General features: G+C 44.2%; 1 protein-coding gene across 1 annotated transcript in view; it reads left to right on the top strand.

Moving 5' to 3' along the window:
* VANGL1 (VANGL planar cell polarity protein 1) overlaps positions 1-23,593 on the top strand; it is a 44,646-nt gene extending 21,053 nt beyond the window's left edge. The window contains exons 5-8 of the mRNA XM_062595231.1: positions 13,331-13,464; positions 16,761-16,893; positions 18,950-19,184; positions 20,449-23,593. Coding sequence (XP_062451215.1) covers positions 13,331-13,464; positions 16,761-16,893; positions 18,950-19,184; positions 20,449-20,709 — 763 coding nt within the window. The 3' untranslated portion in view covers positions 20,710-23,593. The remainder of the gene's footprint in view (positions 1-13,330; positions 13,465-16,760; positions 16,894-18,949; positions 19,185-20,448) is intronic.
* The last annotated feature ends 3,343 nt before the right edge of the window (positions 23,594-26,936 follow it).

The following is a 26,936-nucleotide window of genomic DNA, read 5'->3' as shown; positions in this document are numbered from 1 at the left end:
GTCATCTTCCTGCCTCTTTCCCCTCTGTTTGATCTTGGTTATATTGCTCACTCTTGTATGTATCTCTGCTATGAGTAGGGGGAACCTTCTGTTAGGTTCGATTTAAAATCAGATGTGTCAATAAAATAATATTATAAAGCTGAAATGGGCTCATCAACTTTACTTTTCAGAAGATCAGGGTGCATTTATACTTCCTCCTGCCAGCCCCTGCACATATCCCCACACAACCTTTCCCGTTTCTCTCTACAAGAGGAATGTAATGCTGAGCACACTAGAACACAGCCCAGGTAACAGCTGCATTCTGCTTCTGTAGCAGCACCAAGCAGCAAAGGCTGGTAGCGCAGGGTGATTGTTATACCCTGGAGTGGTCTCACATTTTTGGAATACTTAATACTTTAAAAGTTGAAAAGTGTACTTGTAAGTGAAGGGCCTGCAGTCAATTATTAATTCTCCTGGCTACTGCAGTGTTACTTGCACTCTGACAGAGAGCTGCTGGGCTTTGTCCTTCTGAAGGAGGTGGTGTGGAGGAAATGCCGTTGGCTTCATCTGCAAGGATTATTCCTCCTTTTTGATTTGCTCTTGCAAAACCAACAGTGCCCAAAAGTACAAGAACAGCATGCACTGCAGCCTACTCTATACTTAAGGGTCTTGTCATGTCATTTTTGCTTTTCTCCCAGCTGTCTGTACCCTCCAAATTGCTGATGTGTACCACCCACAGAGACAGATGGTCTCTCTAAGCTGCTGAACGAATTTTGTGGCCATTTGGATAAAAGTGTCTTCAAACGCTGCAAAAAATCCACACCCTTTAACCTTCAACATCCATTTCTTGTGGTGAATGATGAAATACAAATACTCAGCAAAGGAATGAGCTATGTGCCCTTTGGGGAATGGAGGGGGCTTAGTTTTTAAGTGTGCAGTAAACTGTAAATTCCCAATTATAGAGCACAACCCAAATCATATGTCTAAGAAGACTGGAAGTTAATTCCTGACCTTACCCTAAAGGAAAAAATTAATAGGGAGTTAGGTAGTAAAAGAAAATTCTGCGCCATGAAACTGAGGGCAATATTTTAAGTTACAACTCGATTTCTCCCTTCAAGCATTTATCCCTTTACCTATACTACTGTGCTTAAATTCATCTTACGTAGTTTAGCTGAAGTGAGGATGTAGGCTGAAACTTTGAGGAGAACTGTTCTGGCTGACAGCACAGCAAGGCTTTGTCACAAAGGACCCTAGTTGCTGTGAGAAGGCACTGACCCTGGTTTGTATTCCTTAAGTCTCTGAAGAGTCACTGCAGCCTTTTGGGGGATAGATTTGAGGCTGCTTAGCTCCAAACTGTGGAATGCATTTGTAAAGTCAACAAGCATTGACTTTAAAATGAAACTGCTTTTCCTTGGGTAAAGCTAACTTGGGTGGAGCAGGGAGTGTTGGCTCGCCCATGAAGGGGTGCCATGAAAAAGAGGGCTGGGCTCCAGTTCCTGTGAGCTGATGTTCCTCCCTGAGCAAGGGCCTGCTGCTGGGTATTATCAATACTGGGTTTTCAGGCCCATGCATGCAGCCTGGTACTGAAATAATGCCAAACTGCAGTGGGACGAGTATCTGGATGTGTGCTCAGTACATGAACAAAAGCAGTGAAATCTTGCTATGACTGTAGCAGCTTCCTCTGTCACACTGACCAAATGAGCAAATGAGTTAACTAAATCTGTTCAAATTCGGCTTGAAACACAGCTCAGATCTTGGTTGCATCATCCTGATTGAGAGCCCCATTCAGCCAGGAATAATTTCTTGGAATCTCTCTGAGATCTTCTGAGAGAAATCCTAGAAGAAGTTAAAAGCTGCTGTATTGACTCAAATGACAACCTGCATTCAAAGTCAGGCCCCATTAATCCTGTCCCCTGCTGGGAGTCAAGTATGGGGTGATCCACTTTCCTGGAGAGTGGTTTGCCTGGCTGTCATTAGAACAAGAGCTGAATATTGCTTTTTCATTGCAGCAAATAGGCATCTTCCATATGTAAAGACCTGTTATTGCACCAAGGTTTTGCTGTCAGTATAAGCTTTTGACACTTTCTATTGTTAATTCCTTGCAATAAAGTTGCATTTCTTAGCTTTCATTAAAAAACAGACTCCAAAACCTTAGTTACTTCATAACTATTAATACGATTCAGGGAGAATTCCTCAGGAGCGCTTGTAAGCTATCTGAACACTTTGGCTTTACGTGATGCGTAGTCAAGCTTCAAATTGTCTTCTGAGAATGTGGATGCTTGTTAACTTTTCTTGCTACACCTAAGTGTGTGTGCATCTGTGGGTTTTTTTTTTTGTTTGTTTTGTTTTGTTGTTTGTTTGTTTGGGGGGGATTGGGGAGGGGGAGCTTAGATTGTTTGGAGGCATAGTGTACGTCACTGTTGCAGATGCGCTAATCCTAGAGACCGAAGGTAGGAATCCAGGATATTGTGTACACTGGCTGCTGTAAAATTTTTAGATGTTTTAGGAGCAGGGCACAAACTAGATGAGTCTTTGGAGGCTACCAGGGCTATGTGAGTCTGGTCTTTCACCCCACCTGGGTGTGTACTAAGTGCCTGATTCACTTACATTTTTAAGAAAGATCATATTAAAAAAAAAAATAAAAGAAAATCACATACAAAACCTCTGTATCCCTCTACCCTCACCAGAGTTGTTCAAAACTCCTTAAATCCTCAGTATAACTTCAAGTTTGTGGAAACATGTAAAAGAGGCCAATGATCCTTCATTAATACTTTTTTCTTTATTTTGCAAAGAACAATTGTTAACTCAAGAGCTAATGTTACTTGTTATCTAACATATCCCAGTGAGTGCAAGGGGGGAAAAAGAGAAGGAAGGAGGAGCAAAACTGAATTTTTGTCTTGTTTTACAATTCCTTTTAGAGATGAAATACTGATGTAAGAGTTCGCTTTGGTTTGGTTTGGGTTTTGGTTTTGTTGCTTGAGTTTTTTTTTTTTAATCAACTCTTGCTAATTTTTCTGAGACAGTAGCACAACAGTAGAAGCTTATGCAAATGGAATTAGGTGCAGGTAACTCTGCTGGATTACTTATTAATCTCAAAAATACATGTAATTCACACTTCAGTTACATAAATGTTTGATTATAGTTTCACAACAGTTCTTCAACTGATGCTGCTGCAAGAAACTATTCTGCCAACCATCTGGTTCTCCCCCAGCCCTCCCAAAGAAGCCTTATCTGATTGCATGGGATCTGAATGAGGGAGCTGATATTGTAGTGTGTGTGTGTGTGTGTGTGTGTGTATCTGTCTTCTCCCCAACCATGCTTATGCAATTTCTACAATTTTGTTAACCCTCCTTCTATTGCCTAAGGTTTATGGATGCTTGTGGTGGCAGAAGAAATTTGTGACATAGGCAGAGGGGAATGAGCAGGATTGCATCCTCTGGCAGCAGGGCCAGTTACAGTGAATGTAGCCACGGTGCTGTTGCCTCCAGTGGGTATGGATTTGGTGCAGTCTGCCCGCAGAACCTGAGCAGCATTTTGTAATCTGTATTGTATTCTCGCTGCCAGTAGTGTGCTTCTCAGCTGACCCACAGGGAAAGGAGAGTCCCATGGCCATGTTTCTCCTCCCCTGCCCAGCAGGCCTTCAGGGCAGCAGCTGTGGCCCAGACACGAGACAGGACTCATGCCCCAAGCCATGTCCCTTAAGGTGCTGAGCTGAAAACTGTATATCACATGACAGCTTATTTTTGCTGCAGATTTTGTGTAAATTCAGGCTGCCAGCTGTGAGGGGAGACTCTAAGCTATTACCTTGAGCTGTGCAGGTCTCCTTCCACAAGGCTTGCTGGCTTTAACAGTCTGCTCAACTATGGCTATCTTCACCTCAAGACCAACTTCAGCAGCGTCACAAGAGTCACGAGTCAGTGGAGTGTTGGGTCCTGACAAGTGGCACACGTTTGGGCTTCTGGCAGCCAGGTGCAACACCCTGAGGTACCCAGGGCAGCCAGCTTACTCATGCTCCATCTGGTGCACCTGTACCTGGGTCTGTGATGCTGTGCAGGCTCTTAGGGACAGCTCAGCAGCAGCCTGCTGCAGTCATCTCTTTGCTTAAGTTGTCCCCTCTGTTCTCTTCTCTGTGCACTCCTTCCCAGCTTGCCAGTTTGCTCAATAGATAAAGGAAGCCTTTCACAGCTTTGGTTTGCTTCAGTGTGAGCAGTTGGTAGTTGGGATTTTTTTTCTGAAATAAGCAACTTAGTATTCTCACTAACTCCCTTGGGGACACCCAGCCACTTTGCAAAACTGTGGCATGGAGACAGTCTGCTTGATATGCTGGTAGTGTGCTTGGAAAAAAAGTAGTTCTGAGTTGGTGTTTTGATCCAGCTGCTACTGCTCTTGGAGTCAGATTCAATTGCTGTTGGCTTCTGAGGGTGTGGGGTAGGGCTTGTGATGTGGGTTTCTGGTCAGGCATTGGATCAGTTTGCTGTGGGTGTCTGGGATGCGGTGGTTATGTGGCTGGGCACAGGCAGCTGCTTTACTCTCCTTTCTGTGCACTGTGGCAGACCTTGGGGCCATGAGGTGTCAGTAGCAAGGACTAGCTCTCTGCTTACACAAAGGCACTACTTTTGCCTTATTTTAATGCATTAGTTCTGATTGAAAGGGAAATGTGTATCTTTAGTATGAGGGCTGTTGGGACATCCACACATAGCTATTGGTGTCTAAGGAAATAGTTGAAATCTAGGCTGAGCTAGTAGTGTCTGAAAGCTGCTGATGTCCATTGACTAATCCATAAGCTGCATCACTTGGATTTAGTGACTCTGCTTGGTATCTGTATGATGAGTAAGTGCTTGAAAACAACGACCCCCCACACATACTGCTCCTTCTGCAGGGGCGATACTGGCATGGGAGGCTATGAGCAACTGACTTTGAATGCAGGTTGTCATTTGAGTCAATACAGCAGCTTTTAACTTCTTCTAGGATTTCTCTCAGAAGATCTCAGAGAGATTCCAGCCTTGGAGCCTGCTCTCTAGGGCAGCTGGCTTCCCCAGGCATCTGGGGAGAGGTATGCTGCGCTGCGTGCTCGGCCTTTCACAAACTGCCCTTTCAGATGCAGTCCCTCACGCTGCTCTCAGTGCGCACTCGTGTACTATTCTCAGCGGATGGGCCGAGGTAATCCCTGTAACGTGCCTTTGCCACATGCAAGCAAAGGGGAATTTGTTATCCTGAGAGGGGGCTGGAAGACAGCCTTTCTAGTTACCTAAACCTACTCCTTGTAATATGGCATCTTGACATTGCATGCAGTGAACCTGGAAATTAGTTTAGGCTCAACGAAGGTTTATGTCTTGTGAAAGAGTCCAGCAGATTGGCCTCCTATGGGATCCAGCAGTACTCTGATACCCCGATGGTTACTAAAACTCATGGTACCGTTTTATATCTTATTTCACGTTCTATCTATTGAATGTGATGTTGAGGTAACATGTACCCCTATCATCTTTGCCTCTCATGGCAATTTATAGTGTGAAATGAGATGTTCACTGTGTTACTGGGAAAATAGAGGTGTGCAATGCTGTCACAGCATCTAACCTCAATGTTGTGACTTGCTTTCTGTGATAAATCTTCTTATTAGACCTTTCAGACCTTTCTTGGAACAAAAGGATTGTTCTCTCCTCCTCCCTGCTATCTGCTACCATTAGTATCTTGAAGTTTTGCTCTAACTAATTTTACTAGCTTCCTTCTTCAGCTGTCATAATAGAAAGCTAAGGAAATATGATGGATGGAAAACAACCTGAATTGGAAACTCTGCCAGTAAAAGTGACTGGCAAAAATGTCTAGCAGGCACACAGGCACTCTAAAGAGCAGGTAACTTCTTCAAATGTCAGGCTGGAAAGTTTCTTGAAAGGAGTATCACAATGGGAGCCTGTCTGTGGGTTTACTGGGATTATATAGCTGCTCTCTAAAGCATAGCACTTCATACTTCTGTACAGCATCTTCTTAGTACTGGCCTGGGAATACTTTTATAGAATTCTTTAGGGAGGTATTAAATAGTTTGTTTGGATCATATCTTTTAAAGGAGTGGATTTAAAAAAAAAATGATGATGTTATCCTGTAAAAATACCTGTTGTAAAAACTTAATTTCCCTACTCCTGTGCTAGTATTTTTATTTGGAATGGAAGCTAATACCAGTGTTTGTGGTAGGCTTAGAGTGGTCCTTCTCTTTTAGTTCATATTGGAGGGCTGTAGTTAGGCTACTATTAAAAAAAAAAAAAAAAAAAAAAAAAAAAAAAAAAGAATCCTCACTACTTTCCACCCCACTCCTCATCAGAAACCTTTAAGTTGAAGTCTCTTCTGTATTAGCAACAAATGACTGTATTGCTCAGATCATGCGTTGATTCTGGTTTCTCATGAAACATGACTTTAGCTTTTTGTGGTGCAGAAAAGTGGAGACCTGCTGTTAGTGCTTTTCCATCTAGAACAATACTGTACCTTAAACTTGCAGCAAAATGTGGCGGTCGTGCAGATGTCTAGTGTAGGGGAAAGCTTAAATCCCCTTAAAAAAAAAAAAGTGTGGGATGGAGAACAAGCAGATGAAGAGTAGCTGCTGGAAAACTCTGGGGCAGATCCTTTCAGTGCTGTGTTTGTGCTTGCGTGGGCTCCATATGAATTGCACCAGTAATGGATTTTTGCTTCCTTGGGGTACGATGAAAGTGTTACCAAGAGGAGCTGTGCTGCTGCCACAAGACAGCCTGTTACTACACTAAGGATTAAAGAACTGACCCTGCAAATCTCTTCTCTGCCTAACTGAGTGCCAAAACTTAGGTATCTAAAACAAACTTGCTGTATCTTGGTAGTCCGGTACCTGGTTCTGGGCAGGCATTAGGGAGCACAAGATTTCTATTTACTTTCCTCAGATGAGTGGAGATTTCAGTTGTGGTTGTCTAACAAGAAAATGTGGTTTTCCTTTTCCTAGGGGCTGTGGTCTTGTTCTCTTTACTATACCAAGCTGAAATGCTGTTGTAGCTACAGTGATCAAAATGCATTTTTTTTTGCTCTGCTTGTTTGGCCACAGCTGCTGAAGGACTTTTTTGTCTTGGCATCTGTGCTGATTTCTGACTCCTGCTCAGTTTCTGTTTACTTGAGAGGGCAAAACTATAAACTAAAGTGTTGCTACTACTGCCACTGTTACAAAGCATTTCTGCGCAACCTTGATCCTCTTTGGGACCTTGTATTGAGAAACTGCTTGAAAGGACAACAAATGCCAAATCACTTGTGCTCTGTTGGCTGGTAAGAAACAGCCTGAGGTTTGGCAGTGTTGCCAGGAAAGGATCTGTTTGGGCAGCCTGTGTTGGCCAACTTGTAGTTACGGTGGGAAGAGGGGTGCAGCAGAGTCTATTTAGAGGATGGTATAGGTGGTGCAAATAGCTTCTGTTGCTGTTTTCAGCAAGGGTGTTGTTTGTGCAGGAAGCATTTTAATCCTGCATTTCCAATTTTATTTCTGAGCCTTCAATCCTGATGACTTTGAGTGTTCTGGAAGAACAGCTGAGTAGTGAGGGACCAGGCACCTTAAAACCCCAACTGTGCCTTGCAAAAGAGTATGTGGATGAAAGGGGTCTCTTGGAAAGATGGTGTGATTTTAGGGTAGATCTGGGAGGCTGTAAAAGCTTTCTGAGCCTCTAAGCCTGTTGGGTATGAGCTGAGCATAAGAAGTGCTGTGGATGAGTAGCTCCCTGTTCCAGGACACCTGAGCATCCATCGCACAGAGCAGATGAATTTGATGCAGTTGTAGATGAGACAGCTTGGAAGTTCAAAGCTGGCTCTGCAAGGAAGAGTGCTTTTAGCTATTCTTGCTCACCTCTTTTTGAGGTACCAAAGCTTCCCAACTGGTGGTAGCAAGTGTTCGGCATGCCCAGAGACCTCATTTTGTTTGGATGCTGTGTCCGTTTTGGAGCACTTCGCGAATGCTCTTTGGAGACGAAGGCTATGTGTTGGGAACCATTTGATGAAATAACCCTGGGTTTACTCTGCGCTTATTTATCACAACACTGATCAGGCTTCTCTGACTAGCCCTGTGGATTTTAGATGCTTGGCTCATCCAAGACTCTGCTGCTGTAAGACTTTCTTCCATAGCACAGTTAGGAAGTGGATACTTTAGCAAACAGCTCAGCTCTTTCTGGATATGTATTTAGATCTGGATCAGTTGCAAATGTGTGAGGCACTCCATTGCTTTCAGTGGGTAGCAGTGTCTGGCTGATGGTATAATGCTATGGCAGGCTATTTTTTCAGTTCAGCAGCAAAATATGAAACTGCTAAAATCATAGTGACAGCTGCTGGGGCTTGCTGAATTTGATGCTAGTGTATCAAATGGTCACTTTGTGCGCACAAGTGTGACTTCTATTCAAGTGTGATCTTCTATTCTTTCTTTCTGTCTCTCCTCTGTCCCCCTCTTCCTCAACACTTCAAAAGACCCCAAATCATTTTTCTTACAAACCTGCATGTCCTAATGCCATTATTTTGGTGATGTAAACCAAGCTTCTTTCTTTGTTCTTTGCTTTTGTATAGCAATGGCTTGTTTTCCTGGAAATCCTCTAACAAGCCAGTTTCAGTAGTGGTGTAGCTATGTCTTAAGCTGCAAATAGGAAGCCAGAAGGGCACCTGAGTTCAAGAATGTTGCACTTAAAACCCAAAATCCCATGAAGCAACAGCTATTCAAGTGGAACTGTTCCTGACTTACCTTTTGATAGGCGAGGGCAAAAAAAAAAAAAAAAAAAAGGCAGTAGTTGCTGCCTTTGTGTCACTTAATCCCCTCCTCCACTTCCTTGGAGACCCTGTAAAAGTTAATTCGTTACTGTTTGTAAAGGACTTTGTGTTTCTCTGCTGCCAAATGCCACTGAAGTACACTGCTTCTGTTGGATCTGCTTGTTTGCTTTCCCTGCTGGCAGCATGCTGTCACATGGCCTTCCTAAGAATAAAAAGAAAGGGTGGGGGAATCCTCAAAGGACACAAAATACAAATCAACAAATGTAGACCCTTACTGATACTTTGTACGAGGAAAATTCAGATTCCATTAGGCCACTGGCCTTACAGGTTTTTGTTACAGGATTTTGGAGTCTGAACTGCTCTGGCATTTGTGTTACTGTGACCCAAATATTTTGGACTGGCAGTTGCCATTTGTAGGACTTAAGGAAGGACTTGTAGGACTTGCTTGGAATATGCTTGCTTTGACTGTAACTGAACAGACAGTAAAGCACTGAAATTTTCTGTTCTTTCTCCCTCCTGCTTCTCCCCAAGCTTTAAAATTGCAAATACAAGGAAACCTTAATTTGCTGGAGTGTGAAGTGAACAAATGCAGTGAATGACATGATGCTGAACTCCTCCTGAGACACTTTTGCAAGGAAAAAGCTTCCAAATGTGGACTCCGGGAATTCTGCCATTTTCCACTCCAGTTGGCGTTGGCATGTGAGGGGAGGAAAAGCTTGCTGCAACCACTTCGCTTTCAATTTGCAAAAGCAGCCATGGGGATCGTTTGCAGTGGAAGGTCCTGAAGAACCTTGAGTCTGAGCTGAGCTTCTGTTGGGAGATAGCAGGCTTCCTTGCTGTTTTGCTTATCTCACTCATTCCTCAGGACTGCTTTGGATGCTTATTTAGCTTCCACATAGGGTCCTCCCTGCCCCTTATTGCTCATTTTCTTGCACAAATGCATTGAGTCGCTGGCAGGGCCTCTTTCAGTCTGCCTGGGGTCGGCTGTGTATGGTCAAGGCAGGAAGCTATTGTTGCTTTGCAGCTCCGAGGTGGAGTGGAACTGGCTGTTGTGTCCTTTGCAGGGTGAGGCACCCCTTGATGTGGGTGAAAAGGTTGAGCAACATGGCCCAGAGGTTCTGATTCAGCCTTCCCCTCACCCTGCCAATTACTATGACCCTTATAATTTTCTTGGCTGTGGCATCTTGCCTTTAATTTTTTTTTAAAGAGGATTTGAAGAGGCTCAGCCCAGCTGTCATCCTAACTCAACATGTGTGTAGTAGACTACATGGGAGCCAGATACAGGCTGACAAATTTACTAGGATTACATCTCTAGAGAGCAGGTCCTCTGTGCTGGTGGGGTGTCATAAATTTGTGGGATTGAACCTGTACTGGATTTGCATCAGTATAAAATAACTGGGCTTTAGCTTTCAGGGAAAAGTTGGTCACTTATTACAAGGTAAAGGTTCAATTGTATTTGTGTGTATATGCACACACATGGGCCAATGAAACTGAAAGGGGTAGGCTGGTAGGTTAGTGAGGGGACGGAACAGATAGGATGTGGGGAAAGCTGGCATCCTGATGATAACATTCTCTGTGGGGTCTGGGGAAAATACCTATAATTTAAAATGAACTATTCTCCTCCCCTGGGATGTATTGTGCTTTATCCTAATGGAGCTGGTCAGTCAGTGGAGCACCTCCCAAACATTTTCTACTGCTGCGATATAACTCTTTATTTTTATCTTTTTGTTCTCAGTTGTGTCTAGTTTTCAAAGTCTGTTGCCTTTTGAGATGAAATTCCATTAAGTTTCACTTTTCTTCCTGGAAAGCTGACATGGAAAAACTTGAGTCATGTTTGAACACAATTAGGAGGGGAGAATTGTATGCTGCTGCCACATGACTTTTTATGAAACTTTGTTTTTAAACTGCAGTAAATTCACAGTAGAAATCAGAAGTTTAGCAGGCAGAAAAAATTAGTTTTCACTTGTTCTCTGTTAGCGTGTATATGTGGGTCAGTCTGTACTACTTTGTCAAAGGAACATAATTACCTTGATTAAATAGTAACTTTTTGTTACATGTCAGTAACTGAGTGCTCAAATGGAATTGCTTATCGTAGAATCAGAACGGTTGAGGTTGGAAGGGACCTCTGGAGATCGTCTGCCCCCCCCCCCCCCAACAGGATCACCTAGAGCACATTGCACAGGCTTGTGTCCAGGCAGGTTTTGAATATCTTCAGACAAGGAGACTTGACAGCCTCTCTCAGCCTCTCTCACCTATTCCAGTGCTCTGTCACCCTCCCAGTAAAGACTTTTTTCCTCATATTCAGGCAGAACTTCCTGTGTTTCAGTTTGTGCCCATTGCGTCTTGTCCTGTTGCATAGCACCACTGAAAAGAGTCTGGCTCATCCTCTTGACACCCTCCCTTAAGGTATTTGTATACATTGATAAGATCCCCTCTCAATCTTCTCTTCTCCAGGCTAAACAGGCCCAGCTCTTGCAGCTATTCCTCAGAGGGTAGATGCTCTAGTCCCTTAATCATCTTTGTGGTCCTATGCTGGACTCTCTCCAGCAATTCTGTGTCTCTCTCGTCCTGGGGAGCCCAGAACTGGAAACAGTGCTCTAAATATGGCCTCACTAGAGCTGAGTGGAGGGGCAGGATCACCTCCCTCAAGCTGTTGGCAACACTCTCTGGTCTTCTTGGCCACAGGGGGTCAATGCTGGCTTATGGTCAACTTGTCCACCAGAACTCCCAGGTCCTTCTCTGCAGAGCTGCTTTCCAGCAGGTCAGCCCCCACCTTGTACTGGTGCCTAGGGTTATTCCTTCCTAGGTGCAGGACCCTGCACTTGCCCTTGTTGAACTTCCTGAGGTTCCTCTCTGCCCAGCTCTCCAGCCTGTCCAGGTCTCTCTGAATGGCAGCTAGCCTTCTGGTGTACCAGCCACTCCTCCCAGCTTGGTGTCATCAGCAAGCTTGCTGAGGAGGCACTCTGTCCCTTCGTCCAGGTCATTGTTGAATAAATTGAACACGACTGTCCCCAATACTGAGCCCTGGGGGACACCACTAGCTACAGGCCTCTAGCTAGATTCTGCGCTGCTTATCACAACAGACAGTTTAAAGACAGAATTTGCCTTAAAAGCTAAATTCATCATTGTAAAGGTATATAGCTAATGAAAGAAGTAGAGTTGTACCATAATCCTGAATAATGATACACTGTGAACAAGTCTTAGCCTGTTCTTTCCTAGAAGCTAGTAGAGGGGCTAGAATCTGGACTTAATTCACAGATCAGCAGGCGAGGGGCACCTGGAGAAATAGGATGGTGCAGGATGTATGTGTATATGTTTTTAAATTACTGGAGTGTGATACAGAAGTTAATATTAGCATAAGGCACAGGAAAATTAAATTGCTCTCCTGAGAGAATACATTGAATTGGTGGCAATGCTGAGAATTGAATTTAGGTCTTAATTTGTTCACATTTATTTTCTCATGTTACCATCCTTCTAACTTTTTTTCCCCCTATGTTATAACATGTGCAAGAGTACTTGATTGGTTTTCTTATGAGAGGCTTTATTGGTAAATGTGAACTTTACAATGAACTGACAATAAATATGCTGGCAGTTCTCTTATAATTTTTGTGGGTTCAAAGTGAAATTAACTGTGGGTTCTTGGCAAACTCCAGGTCACTGAATTGGTGACTTGCTGTCTTAAGACTATTACTGCCAGGTGAAGGCTATTTTGGTGCATGGAGCCAGGGCAATATGAAGAGACCTATGTCTTAAATAAATGTTTAATAAATAAATAAAAGTTTTTTTACATTTTTTCCATAGTTTTATCTCTTTTTGAGATAAAACTATTTGTTGCTAGCAGTGTCTATAGACGTATCTCTTGATCTCTCAGTTGTAAAAATGATTGTAAAGGACCTGCTTGTGGTGCACACTCTGTTTTGCTGCCATGTGTCATAGTTTTATGTAGAGGCATCTCTTCAAAGGGAAGAAGGAAGTGACACTATCCTTTATTTGGTCCCTCCCCTGGGATTTAACAAGAAATCCTGAGGTAATTTGCTTTCAGGCAGCTGTACTCCTGAGGCAGTGATGTTATCTTGCTGTGAAAGCTGAAAAGATTGGATTCTTGTCAGTGCTTGGATGGAGGAGATCTGAGAAACTGCAAGGTGAGGCTGGAAATGACTCAAAGAGAAAACCATCCATAACTGAGCTGATCCCTCCATCTGGGCTGGCCAGCCACAGCAAAACCAGTGTGGTGCTCTGCTTTTCAGTCTAGGCAAGGCCTTTGTATCACAGTTACCATACTGCCAAGATGGGCTGAGCTCTTGTTCTGTGTTTTCCTATGCTGCAGGCAGCCTAAAACTTACATTTATGCTCTGCTCTTGTCTTCAAACTGAGGTGAAGGGAGAAATATTTCTCTTACATCTCCAAAATGAAACTTTAGGTCTGAGAGAGCCTCCGTAGTTAGTAATGGATTCTGGGTATTGAACAATTTAATGGTAGTAACAACCATGTTCCGAATAATATGACTATTTCTTCTTCCATACAACTTTTTAAAAAGAAACAAAAGATCTCTTTGCATTCTTGGGACTTTAGTCTTGTTTATTTGTTTCTCTTCCCCCCACCCTAGCATCCAGCGGGCTGCACTGGTCGTCCTGGAAAATTACTACAAAGATTTCACAGTCTACAACCCAACGTTGTTAACAGCCTCCAAATCCCGTGCAGCCAAGCACATGGCTGGCCTGAAAGTCTACAATGTTGATGGTAGGTGAAGTGAAATGCAGTCTCTGAGACTGGGTGGGATGGGGAAGGGCTGGGTCAGTGTTAAGCTTTGTTATGCACACATTCTCACCTTCTTGCTTTGCCAAATCCTTGTCTCTTGCTGGAAATCTTCCTGACAGTGCTGAGTTTACTGGTTTCAAATGACTTTACAGATGTGTTTAGCCTACAATAAGGCTTTTGTCTTAACCAGGAGAAATGGCCAAATTTTAGGTTAGCTTTAATTATTATGTATCTTGACAAACACTTCTTTCAGCCACTGGAAAATATTAAGTAGTCTCTGCTTTGTCACTCTCTAGTTGTCCCCTTGGTTGTGTTGGTATATTAAACATAATTTTTAACCCAGATCAGTTCCCCAGTCCAGTTTAATGAGCTACTTCCATAGGCAACCTATGTTGGTACCAGTGTAGGAAGAAGCAAGTGCTGTTGCCAGTATAAAATGTTCATCATCCTACAATCTTAGCAGTAAATTAGTTACACCTGGCTTAAACTTGGCTGTGCTTCCAAGCCATCATGATGCTAAGCACTTCATGGGCAAATGTAAAGACAGATATCTATTCCCATGGAGCTTTTAACATTCTGCAAACCTGTTTCAAGCTTTTGGGCATTGAAGAGGTGAGTGGGAGGATGGCTAGGTGGTTGCATGTGGGTTTTCAAAGCAAGGAAAACCAGACTTGATCATTTGACACTCTTGAACTCTATCAGGAAAAGCTAGGCTTGATAAGCAGGATGTGCCCAGCCATCTCAGGCTTTATAAAAGTGGGCATTCCTTTGATGGGAGGGCTTAAGTTACATAGGGAAGCTTTTCCAGTTCAGTATGGCTGAAATCTTGTGACAAGATGTGGTAAGGCACATCTTGTATGGCAGCCCTGCAGATGGATGAGTTAGTTTTGACAGACTTTGAGAGCAGGAAGAAAGAGGAGCATAAGGACTTAGGCAGTGTGGCTCTGTGAGTAGGATGCTGAGACTGAAATATGAAGAATAGCTGTCATGTAGAATCAGGTGTCTCGGGGTTTTGTCTTCAACAAGGTTTCAGTGACTTGTGTAGGGACTTTAGATGTTTAAAAGTGGAGGGAAGCAGGAGAATGGGAGAGGAGACAGGCAGGCTTTCTCACCCTGGTTCCCCTTCTGCCTGGAGTGAGGAAACTCACAGATGAAAAAGAATGAGTTGAGCTGGAGAGAGGATGCAAACTGACTTGGTCAGCTCCTTTCTAGAGCAAAGCTTATGGAAGGGAAATGAAAGAAATGGAAAACTTTAATTCCAGTTGCTCACTTTCAACTAGACCTGGTGTATGGGAAGTGAGGACTTCCAAATCCCAAAGGTGTCCATGTGCCATTCAAACCAAATAGCCTGCCAAGCTTACTGCAGAATGTGCCATTCCCTTTACTGGCTTGCTTATCTTCTCCTGTAATGCAGCATCTCCTTAATAGGTCGCAAGGTGTCTGTTCCTGAAGCAGTTACTGTTGTGTCCCACTGAAAAGTTGGGACTCTCAAGCTTTGGGAAAAACTACCAATCCACTAGTGTTAGTAGTTTAGGAGCAGCTAGTTCACAAAGTTTTACTGAAATTGAAGAAGCCAGAGACAAGCTTAGATATCTGGCAGGTAGCTCCTATAAACATCAAACTCATGAGCCTGCCAGGGCCTGAAAACTAGTGCCTTCCATTCTGGGGTAGTAGAGGTTTCCTGGGCTGCTCCTTGTGCAATGCTTTTGTCTTTGTGGCCATGGAAATCCCAGGCTTAGAGGCGTATCCTTTAAAAGGATTCCAACACATTTTGCAAAGTAGAGCAAAGTAGTTCTGACTGGAACTTACCCTGGCATCCTGACAGTGTTTTGCACCCTCCATGTGAAAAGACTGTAATACTATTAAGGCAGCCTAATTTGTTGGCAGCTTTTGTATTTGATATTACTGCAGCTAGGAAGGAAAAAAGCATTTTACTGAAATCTCTATTATATAGAGTAGGTAGTCTCACCTTCAAAATCCAGATTTTCATCACCAGGCATAGTCAATGAGACATATAATAATTCTAACCCAAGTTTGGGAGCTGGTATCTCCTTGAGCCATATCCTTCATTTCAAGACTGTCAAAAAGCATCTAAAGTGTTTAGACTCTGAAGAATCTATCTGTTTGAATGCTACTGCATCCCTCCATAAAATCTCAAGCTTCTATCTTGGAATCTGGTTTGTGTTTTTTAGGAAAAAATAAAAAGTTGCTCTTGTAAGAGCAGATTAATTTTGAGCATATCTATGCAATTGATTTGTCTTAATCACTGCCATTTAAAAGTGTGGAATCTGAAAGCAGTTAGTCTGAAAAACAGTGCTTGAAAAATACAGTTTGGAAGATGTCTTAGATTACCCCTTTTCGCATCTGGATTTGGTAGATTCTTCAGCAACAACAGTATTTTTCCTTCCTACCCCCTACTGCTCCCTTAACAGTTGGTGCTGTGAACTTCATGGGGGAATTGCAGAAGCTGTTCTGCATTTTAGTGTCACTAGGCAAGAATCCTGTAGTAGACAGCTCCATCAGTTGTCTCTATTACAGCTTTCCTCTTTCTGCAGCTATGTGGGATCTGCTAACAACAATACAGCCTCTAGGGACAGATGCTGCTGAGTGCCATGGGGAGCTACTATGTACCTAGACCTCAGCCTGAACTACTGCAGAACTACTCCTTTGACAGCATGTACCCTTCTGAAAAAATGTCTGTACTTTATCTAAATGTGATGCCACTGCCTTTGCATCCTGGTACAGCATTGTATTTCCTCCCTGTGTGTCTGGAGCTTGGTTTTTATTCATTCATCTCCATGTTTCTTGTTATTCTTGTTTTTCTCTCTTTTTCTTCCCTTTCCAACTTTCCATTTCTTGTACTCTCACACTGTCTTGTTGCTGCAATGTGGTGTGTTCCAGCTGCCCTTGCTGCCAAACTGAAAACATACATAATGGATGGTAAGTTGCATCCTGGGCATGTGCATCTTGCCTCTTCTGTTTGCTTTGTGTGAGATCCTTCATCCCAACTGACTTCCCTTTTCCACTGCCTTGCTTGAGGCAGGGAGGAAAGCCTCCTCTCCAAGCCTGTGCTGTCCAATGGGGTTTCTGCCAGAGTTCCTGAAGACCGGGGAAGGGTTTATAGCCCTTCCTGGTAGGGCACAGTGCAGCCTGCAACCACAGGGCACTTGTGATAGATGCTGCTGGGTGCTAGTCTTTGTCAGGTCCAGTTCAGTGATAGTAAGGCCACCTTCTTGTATCTTCTTTTGCGTCTTTTTGTTTGTCCTCCCTTTCTGAAGGCCCAGGTAACAATGCCACTGGGCAATCCCGTGCCATGATTGCAGCTGCTGCTCGTCGCAGAGACTCCAGTCACAACGAGCTGTACTACGAAGAGGCTGACCACGAGCGCCGAGTTAAAAAACGTCGTGCAAGGTAAAGCCTGACCTTCACAACTATTGTTCCTAGGTGCTGCTCAGCTGAACCAAGGCTCAGCTGTACTGGGTGTGCTGAGGCAGATGAGAGAGGAATGTTTAAGGACTGGAGGCTGACTGTGACTCTGTTACAGAAAAGAAGCACGTGAAACCCAGATGCACAAGGGACAGCTTGCAACCGGAATTATCTGAAGAAAATCCTCAAGCAGAGCTCGTGTATATTATGCCCGATAAGCTAATGCAATGTCACGGATTAGGAAACAGTCCGGTGCTTGACAAATCTGTAGTTACTTGGTGTAGGAAATCCCATTATCTCCCTCATTCCCAGGCTTGTCATTTCAGCTCAAGTGATCCAGAGACAGAATCATGGAGCAGTTGCTATTGCCAGTTCATGGGGGAGTAATGAATTCTTGTGTTTGCAGGCAACTAGCCTAACAGGGGCAGTTTGACTACCCTTTTAAATGGTTTGGGAAGGCAGTGAGAAAGGAAAGATATGACCAAGCCTGACTGCATTTTCTTTTGGAAAATAGGTATGTTTTTATCCTAGCCACTCTCAGGCTGTAGATTTAATGCTTTATTGAAGTGACCCCAGATAGTTAGTGACTTTATTTGCTCTGGAGCATTGTAGTTAACATGCTGAACAGTTTGAGACAAGCTGCTTACACATAGGCACCTCTAAATTGAGCTATGTTTGGAAGGAATGTGCTGTAACTGGAAGGAGCTGGCTTGTTTTGTATTTTCTTTTGGCAGTTTGTATTTTATTGGGAAAATGCTGGCACAGACTGTCTCTATAGACTGATTCAGTCTGACCCATGCTCTATAGCTATTGTTTTTCAGGCTCTCTTCCAGCCTTGGAGTGATAGCAACTTGCATTTTTCCGTACAGCTTAGCCTCCTGGCTAACTCAGGCACGTATCCCTTACTTGATAAGTTTGCTTTGAGCTGTCGCTTGGTCAGAAGAAAATCATCAGTCACTAGAAGACCAGGCCAGACATTTCAAAACAGAGAGGTCACAGCTGCAACAAAAACACAGGGAGATCAGAAACTGATTTTACTGCATGCATGCATGCATGCCTGCCCCCCCCTCCAAATTAAACAAAAAAGACAAGGGTCAGGGTTTCTTATGCTGCTCCTTGCATAGTCTGAGTGTAATATCTTGTACCTCTGCTTGTCATGAGGCAGCATCTCTTGGCTTTAAGGTTAACTGAATTTTGAGGGCAGTATAGAAGACAGTTGGTGACTTGAATGGAAATGCAATGTGAAATAAGCCCTGTCCAGAGGGGCAAAAGAGTTTTGTCAGGTGGCATTGTTGTTACTTTTTTCCCATTAACTGCAATGTAGCCCCTCACTTGTTAAATTTGATGGGGCTAACTTGCAAGTGTCATTTGGCATCTGTTTGCCTTTTTATGGTGTGGTCTTGATGTTTGCTCACCTGCACCAGCTCAGGAATGATTTGCAGAGGATGTCTTTGGTTGCAGTATTAGAAGTGAAGACAGGGAAACCCAATTACTGTTTAGTGGAGAGGTACAGGGCAGCCACCTGGGAGCACAAGGTTTGTACTGAGTTGGTGTAAATCAGAGCAGACTGCGCCTTGTGAGCACAGAGAGTTTGCAGAGCACTCTGTGTCGGGGTCGTGCTATCTATAGCCAGGCTCTGCCTGCCTGCCCGCCCTTATGGTTCAAGCTGTACCACTGTAGGCTGAAATTATTTTCCTAGATATGTGTTAAACATGGGGGCAGCTGTGTCTTGTTCAAGTCATGTAGTTGATGTTTATGCTGTGTTGGCAGAAGCAAGTACAAGCCTGGGGCTTTTAAAGTCTTAATCTTGGTTTATGACCCTCAGTTGCTGGATGGCTTGGCAAAGAAAGGAAGGCTTCTGTCTACCTCTCTGAGCCTGTCAGTAGAAAGGATTAAGTAACTTGTCTGATGGTAGACAGTGAGTCAGTGGCAGAGATGGGAATAGGAGCTTGTAAATCCTAACTCCCATGCTCTGCCTTAACCACAAACCCATCCTAACTCTCTTGTTGTGACTCCTACTGCCCTGATTTTTTTTCTGTAGGCTCATGGTTGCAGTAGAGGAGGCTTTCACTCATATCAAACGTCTCCAGGCAGAGGAACAGCAGAAAGCTCCAGGAGAGATGATGGATCCACGAGAAGCAGCTCAGGCAATCTTTCCCTCTATGGCAAGAGCTCTGCAGAAGTACCTCCGCACCACTCGTCAGCAACAGTACCACAGCATGGAGAGCATCTTGCAACACTTGTCCTTCTGCATCACCAATAACATGACACCAAAGGTAATGCTTTCTCTAATGGTGTAGAAAGAAGGGAGGAAGGGATAGCACATCTATGCATGCACACAGAGCAGAGAGGATTATTGGGGGCAGCAAGTGGAAGTTTTTGTGATTGTTATCTGTGATACAGTCAGTGCACTGTAGATTACTTCAGTTCTTAAAGGAAGGTGATGTTTCCTCTAAAGCACTTACTGTCTTTTTTAGCTGAAATTACCTCTGAAGTAGCTAGCTATGTGTTCTCACATCCAGTTCAGCACAGGAATATCAAAGTGTCCAAGGCACTTAGTCTTGAGTCACAGGGAATTCTTCAGGCCTGGTTCATGGCAGTGTGATGTAGAGGGCAGCTTGCAAAGGACCGCTTTTTTCCCTCTGCAGTGCTGCCTTGGGGACTGCTGCTAATTATAGAATTAGTATCTGTATCTAGCCTAAACTCCCATGTGTTCAACAGCGTTTCTGACTTGTGGGTTGCTCAGTCGAGTATCTGTTCCTTGCTTCATGCTCTGACTCTGACTGTTGAACTGTAGATACTGGGAGGGACTGAAAGATGAGGGAGATGGGCCTTATAAATGGATAGATTTTAAAAAAAGAAAAAAGAAAAGAAAAGAAACAACCAACCAACTCAGCCCCCTCCCCCCCAATACCACAACCACCATCCTGGAGAATGCAACCCAAGGGCAGAAACACAGGAATTTACTCTTGTACCCAGAATTTCCTATAATAAGAGCAGAGCTGCTGTGACAAGACATGGATTAGCACTCCTTTACTGGCATTTATCCAGGAATCTGCCCTGGTTTACAAGCACCAGTTCTGCAAACTGTAAAACACAAGAGACGTCGAACAATGCTTCCTGTTCTGTTCTTGTCAAGACTGGCCAGGCTGCAAAGAAGGAAAACCTCCACTTTCCACCTTCGTTTGGACTGAGGGAGGGAAAGCTGACTGTGCCTCTGCCTGTGTTGGACTGCAGCATTGGGGTAGGGGTGGAGAGTTAAAGAGGCGTCTGCTCTGCAGAACTGCTGCTGTTTCCAAAGTCCTGCTAGGATGGAACAAAAGAGCGTCTCTAGGTATTGTTCTATTTGATCTCGGGGTCTGAAATATTAGGAAGGAAAGGGGGAAAGGATGTCTTCTGAAGCACAGAAGCTGAAGGAGTTTCCAGCATGGCATGTCAGTGCTCATATAGCTGTAGCTAGAAATTGAAAGAGAGCATCGAAGCAGTCAGAGTCATGGGACTGTTGTTTCCCAGGCATTAATGTGTTCGTTCTCTCACTAGGCATTCCTGGAGCGTTACCTCAGTCCAGGCCCAACCCTCCAATACGACAGGGATCGCTGGTTTTCCAAGCAGTGGACGCTCGTTAGCGAGGAAGCGGTCACAAGTGGGTTACAAGACGGAATTGTTTTTGTCCTCAAGTGCTTGGACTTCAGCCTTGTTGTTAATGTGAAGAAAATCCCCTTCATCAAACTCTCAGAAGAGTTCATAGACCCTAAATCTCATAAGTTCGTCCTTCGCTTACAGTCTGAGACTTCAGTTTAAGGGGTTTTGAGGGTGGGTTGTTTTGGGATTTTTTTTTCAATATTGTGCTTTTGGGTTTAATTTCCCCAATGCTGACTGAAACTGGCAGATGATGGACCAGTAATATTTGACCATCTGCACTTTATTTGGAGGGGGGGGGAGGATATGGGATATCTTATTTAGAAAGGAATATCTTAAGAGGCAACAGGGTGACTTGGCTCGGTTAGCTCAACTTTGGAGACAGAACAGCTTTTTTTTTTTTCTTTCTTTTTTTTTTTCACCCTTGGCATATTGTAAATCTCATGTTCTCTCTTTCTCTGCAGAATTGCAATGTCTGTATTTCTGTTGGAACGCTGCCTTACGCTGTGTGTACACATGCACTTTTGTGGCCCTGCTTTTGCCTGTAGCTATTTCTGAGAGCACATTGCTCACCTCTCCAGTGTAGAAGTCTGCATGGTACCAGGAGAATGTGCAGTCCTTTTTCACTTAGGAAGCAGAGGGAGTTTGAAGGGTGCATGTGAAAGGGATTCCTTTGCAAACCATGTAATCTTGAGACTGAAGAGTTTTTTTGTTTGTTTGTTTTTCCTCTTGCCCTTGTCCCCTCTTGTATTAGCACTGGACCTGTATGAGCATAGTGGGGTAGTTTTGCTGCCTGTTGTCTCTGTGAAGCTGCTTGTCTTGCACTGGATTAGCCCATCTTGCAGGTGTTCATTTTTTTTTTACCAGTGCTTGTTAGTGAAACATCTTTATTTTGCATGAACAACTCCCTTGTTCTCTCCACTGTTTCACCTCTAACGCTTGCCCCTTTCTTTGTTGGACACTCCCAAAGCTCCCTGTTTGTGTTCCCTTCCATCTGGCTTTCCAAACATGTTTCTCTAGCCCCTGTCCCCTTGGGGTCTGCCTTACTGCTTCTTCCTTTCACACCTGCAGGGGTTGTGTATTTATGCTGGGACAGAGTAGGTAAGTAGCTAGCACCTTCCTAAATAAATCAGAGACCCTCCCTATGTCTGACAGCCTCTTTGAGAGGAAGGGGAATGAACGCAGGAATGCACCTCTTGTTCTCTACAGGGCTTTAAATGTGTCTGGAGAAAAGAGGGGCAAAAGCACTTCCCTTTCTCAGGAGAGGAGCAGGGGAAGGGCTGACCTCTGCTGTGTGCACCTGCTTTGAAGAAAGCTTGTGTGCTGAAAACACCAGAATATGTCCTTCCCTGCCATTCACTTTTGGCTGTAGCTAAGAAATACCAAACTATATCTGAATGTTGAAAATCTGCCTGCCTGCCTTGGCCTTTCTCTCCTGTGGGAGTCTCTCCTCAGTGACAGTAGCCTGCGATTTCTCTGCTCTTGTGAGAGAGATGCTTAGCTCTTAAAAATCAATTTTATTTTCAGTTTTATTTTTAAGGCCTTCTTTGCCCTTTAGTGCAGCATCTGACACTTTTGTTTGTCATGGGGTTTTGAAATGTTTGCTTTTAAAGATGAGCCTAAATCAGTGTACTGAATTCTGAATGCTGGTGTGGGGCATCGTGTGATTTCTGAGCCAAATCTGAGCCCAGTGGTGACCTGATCTTCTGTTAGAGCTCTCCTGGAGCCCCCTGACTCTGTGGTGATGGATCAACATGCAGGAATGGAAAAGCTCAATTTGTTCTGCCTTGTTTTTTTACCATGCAAATACCTATATTTAGTGGAAGCTGGTCAGTCTTCCATGCAGATGTGTCTTATCACAGAGGGCCCAGGTTCATGAGGTATATAAACATGTGCCTTTCATTATGGGGGTGCATTTTCTTACGGTGGGGCAGCTGTGACAGCCCCTGCTGTCCTCTCTGGCCTCCCCTGGCCTAGCCTTGGCTTTTTTGTCAGCCTACTGGGCTGCATCCTCCCAGCAAGAGGCATCCTGGCTAAGAGCGGAGAGCAGGAATCTGCTAGTCCTGCATGGTGTAGCTGAGCTGGGCTGGCCAGTGCCTGCAACAGGCAGGTGGGAGGAAGCAGTTACTGCAGGCTGGGGCGTTGGAAAGAGATCAGAGGAGCTCAGCTTCTTCTGGTGCGGCAGTAATGGCTGAGAAAGAGGTGCATGTCCAACAACACCTGCAGATAATCCTGCTGGGATCAAGGGAGCTACTTGCTGTCTGAACACCCTGATGAGTGAAGGTCCAAAGTCGTGGTTCCCCAGCTATGTGTCATCTACAGCATCCTGAACTCTTCCTGCCAATGGACGCTTTCTTCCGAATGCATAATATTTACCAGGATACAGTCCTCTCAGTGTAACGCACAAGAAATGGTTGTAAAGAAACTAGATAGTTTGCTACACAGCAGGATCCAGGATCAGGCCTGTACCCCTTGCGAGGTGAGAAGTAGGTAGAGTTTCACTGCTGTAAACTTACTGTTTGGAGTTTTTTGTAGGTCAAACTTCCTGGTAGTCTGTATGGGGATTTTTTATTGATTGTGGCCTTTGCAGTATTTTAATTTAAAAAATACCAGATTGTTTTATATCCTCTCCTTAAAAGGTGGAGAGGGCTTATAGTAACTCGCATAGATCTCATAAGGATGTATGTAGTTGGCTTTTATGATGTGCGTAACCAACAAGGATGGGAGAGCCTGGGAGTAGCTTGGGAGACTCTGGAGCACTTAGGATTGCATTCAGGCTGCTGCCTGTGGCTGAATTGGCTCATCTGTGAGAAGCCAGAACAAGAACTACCTTGCCAGGAGCTTGGGTGTGTCATATGTGTGTGAAAGCACCTTTTTTTTTCAGGCACCTTGGTAAAAACCTTCTTTCCCAGGAATTCCTGCCCCTTTCTTTTGCCCTCCCTCCTGGGGGTGGGGGGATGTTGTCTGACAGTATCTGCTCAGGAAATTATGTCTTAGTCTTTAATTATTGCATTAAATCCTTAAACACATGGAAAACCAGACAGAAGCAGTATGTGCTCTTTCTAGACCTGCTTCCCAGTCGCTGTGCTGCCGTTCAGTGCTGTCCATCACTGAAAAGGATACAGTCAGCAGGGACCAGTTCTTACATTAAGTGCTCTTCCCTGCATTAAGGCAAATGCTTTACCTGGTGAAATCTGAAGGAGAGAGAGAACTTCACCTTTCAAACAGTCTGTTTACTTTCTTTGCACTTTCCTGAGACTGGAAAGAGAAGCAACCTGTTTAGTGGTGAGAACAGAGTAAAATGGGAATCAGGTCTCTTGGGTATTTTTTCTCATGTCGTTTTACTTCTCTGGGTCTCCATTTGTTTTGGGGCTTGTTTCACATCCCAGTGCAAGATCAGGAGACCATGATGATACCTACCTCATTGGGGTGTTGTGAAGCTAAACTCAACTTTTGTAAAGTGCTTTGAGATTCAAAAATGGAAGGTGTTAGAAGAATTCAGACTCTTCATAAAAAGTGTTGAATGGCGAGATCAGACTGGCTTGTTTAACTTTGTTTATAGCCAGCTGGTGAGTAAGAATCGAGTCACAGGGAATGAAGTTGTGATCTAAATCCTGCAGTCCTTACTTCTGCGGAGCTTGCCAAGAGCTGATCATAAATAAGGCTTGTAAGGTTTGCCAGCCAAGCACAGGCTGTTTCCCTCCAAATACTTCTCCCATTCTGCACTGTCTCCTTGCACATACTTCTACCCCCCCTTCCCCCCACCTGTATACTTGTACCAGACTGGGAATTGATTTTTAGAAGCAGAGTGGTTTATAAGAAAACACCGTTTGTAGTTAAACTAACAGCACCTCCCTCAGAGGAGAGCCTTGCCCAGTGGAAACTGGACATCTTTTGCTACAGGCTGAATCGTGTGATAGGGTGGAAATGCCTTGTGGCCTCAGCAGGAGTGATATTGCCCCACTCCTCTCTTCCACATTGCTGTTTTTCTTGTGGCTCTCAAGTGTGCTGCACAGACTGTTTAAAGACTTTGCTCTCAGATTTATTACAGCGTAAACCCAAAATCTTACTAAAGCCAGAAGCAACAAAGATTTTCAGCTGTTTCAGAGCAGATGGAAATGGCTGTGGGTTTCCACAAAGGCTGGCTTTATCTTTCATTGCTAAAGAGTGGAAAATGAGGATTTCCTGCAGCTTCTAGGAGCGCAGGGGCAGATATTAGACCCTTAATACCTTGCCAATCCCATAACCAGGGCTGGGAAGAGGTTTAACACAACCACTAAGCAGCTTCTCATTGTCAGGTGGCTGCGGCCATCCCTGCCTAGGCTCGTGAGGCTGCCCTGCTCTTTGGCTCTGTTCCTGCTCATGGGAGCAGAGCAGGCAGCAGCCAAGTGTAAGCACTTCAGCGCTGCTCCCGTGGCATAGCAGTCCCTGACCAAGCCATTCTGAGGAGGGCGAGTCCCCATGCAGCTGCCTGCCTATTGTCTGCGGAGGAGAAACTTTGCCGCCTCTGCTGAGTAGCTACAGGGGAATGTATGGGGTATGGAAGGGTGATGTGATGCAATTTGCTTGCAGAGCAAGGTCAGGTCCAACATACATCCTGCTTCTGTGGCTGTCCTTGGTGCCTTCAAAACAACGAAGGAAGTGGATGCCCCTGGAGAGGGATCTTAGAGAGGAAGGTAGATCTGATTTCAGCCTCTGCTGGCCATTCCTCTGATACTCCGCTGCCTCTAAAACCTTCTGCCAACAGCTTTAGTCACTACACCTCCTGCTTCCATTCTTTCTTTGCTGTGATTTAAAAAAAGTTCCCTAGTGAGAAAAAACAAGTAGCAAGTGAGATGAGAGGTGTTGAGGCTACAAGTTGGAGCTGGAGGACAGCCCTTGATGAGGCACGATTTTGGGAGACTCTTAGGAACTCTTCCTTTTTTCTTTTTAGATGGGGATCTTGACACAAAGCTTAGGGAATCAACTGTTTCCAGGTATGCCAAAAGCTGAGGAGAAGCAATTTCTAAAAACTGGCTGCTCATAAGTAGCTTTTAGAATTGTTTGAGATGTGCTTGGTACAACATCTGTTACTGAAGAAACTTAAAAGACCTGTACTATGCTAAACATGGAAACCTATTTAAGCCAATTCCATCTTGCTTAAAAAAGCTTGCAAATCTGCCCTTTTTAAGGATAAAGCAAATTTTCCTGACTTTCAGAAAAACACTGTAGTCTGGCCCCAGGCTCTACTGTTCGATTGTACGTAGTAGTTCTACCCTGCCATATGAGCGCTGTTCAGGAGATGTGAGCATGGACGTCTGCTTTCTCATGTTCAGTTTGTGTGTATGCGTGCTTTCCCCTTAAGGTGTTTGCATTGTGCGTGTGTAAGGCCTAAAGCCAGGCTGGGTGATTTAGCGATTAAATGGTATTAAGAAAGAAGCACTCTTGGGATCAAGCTCTTTTTAAAACAAAACAAAATTCTGCTCTCCTAAGAGAGAGGGCTTTGTGGCTGGAAGTCTCTGACAGGAGTATGCATCCTTTTGCATTCAGGCTGCTGCCTCAGATTGTGACCAAAAGTTGCTGTTTCTGCCAGCTGCCATTACTGGTGTGGATCTCCTTGGATTACTCTTCAGCCAGGTCCCCACAGCACCATTGGCACAATTGGTGTTACTTGGCTCTCTGCTTCCCTTTTGGAAAAAAAGACTATGTTTTTATTCCTGTAATGCAGGGAAACCCTCTGGGCAGCAGGCAGCCAGCCCTGCCGAGGAGGGAATCCTTCCCTCTGGCTGTGTCCTGGGCACCTTTCACCAGTGCTGAAATCGCTTGGGAGTGTCTCGCGCGTGCACACATGGATGCTGTGGTTCGCAACCTGCACAGATTTAACTGTGAAGGAATCTTATACTCTTCTGTGCCTGTTTCTTTAATTCAGTGTTGTTGTGTCTTGGGGAAGGGGATAGGAGCGAACTCCCCTCCCACACTCTTTTCTGATCACTGTGTAATACTCCTTTTTCTACACAAAGTGTGTATTGTAAGATGGGTTTTGCCAAGGTTTTCTAATTAATGGACACTAACTAGCATTTCTTTTTCTCTCTCTGCACATGTGACTTTAACTGCAGTGGTACATGATCTTTCTGTTCTTTTCTAATAGTGAACTTAAATAAGCAAATTCCTGGTGTCTGTGACATTAATGCACTGTGGGTCTAGCCTAGTAAATTGTTCTGTTCCAAGCTGGGTTCTCTTAAGTTATAGCTGAATGGATTTTTGTTGTTTTTAAACTGAAACATAAAACCATTTTACACTTTGCATATTTTGTACAGTAAAATTCTGGAAATAAACAGAAACCAGAAGTTCTGTTGTCCCACTCCTTCCTCTTATCCTTTCAAACAAAAATAAGTGTTTTTTCTGGCCTC

Source organism: Rhea pennata, chromosome 1 (genome assembly GCF_028389875.1).
Source record: "Rhea pennata isolate bPtePen1 chromosome 1, bPtePen1.pri, whole genome shotgun sequence".
Taxonomy (NCBI): Eukaryota; Metazoa; Chordata; class Aves; order Rheiformes; family Rheidae; genus Rhea; species Rhea pennata.
Note: the sequence above shows the minus strand (reverse complement) of the source record. Positions and strands in the feature narration are given on the sequence as shown.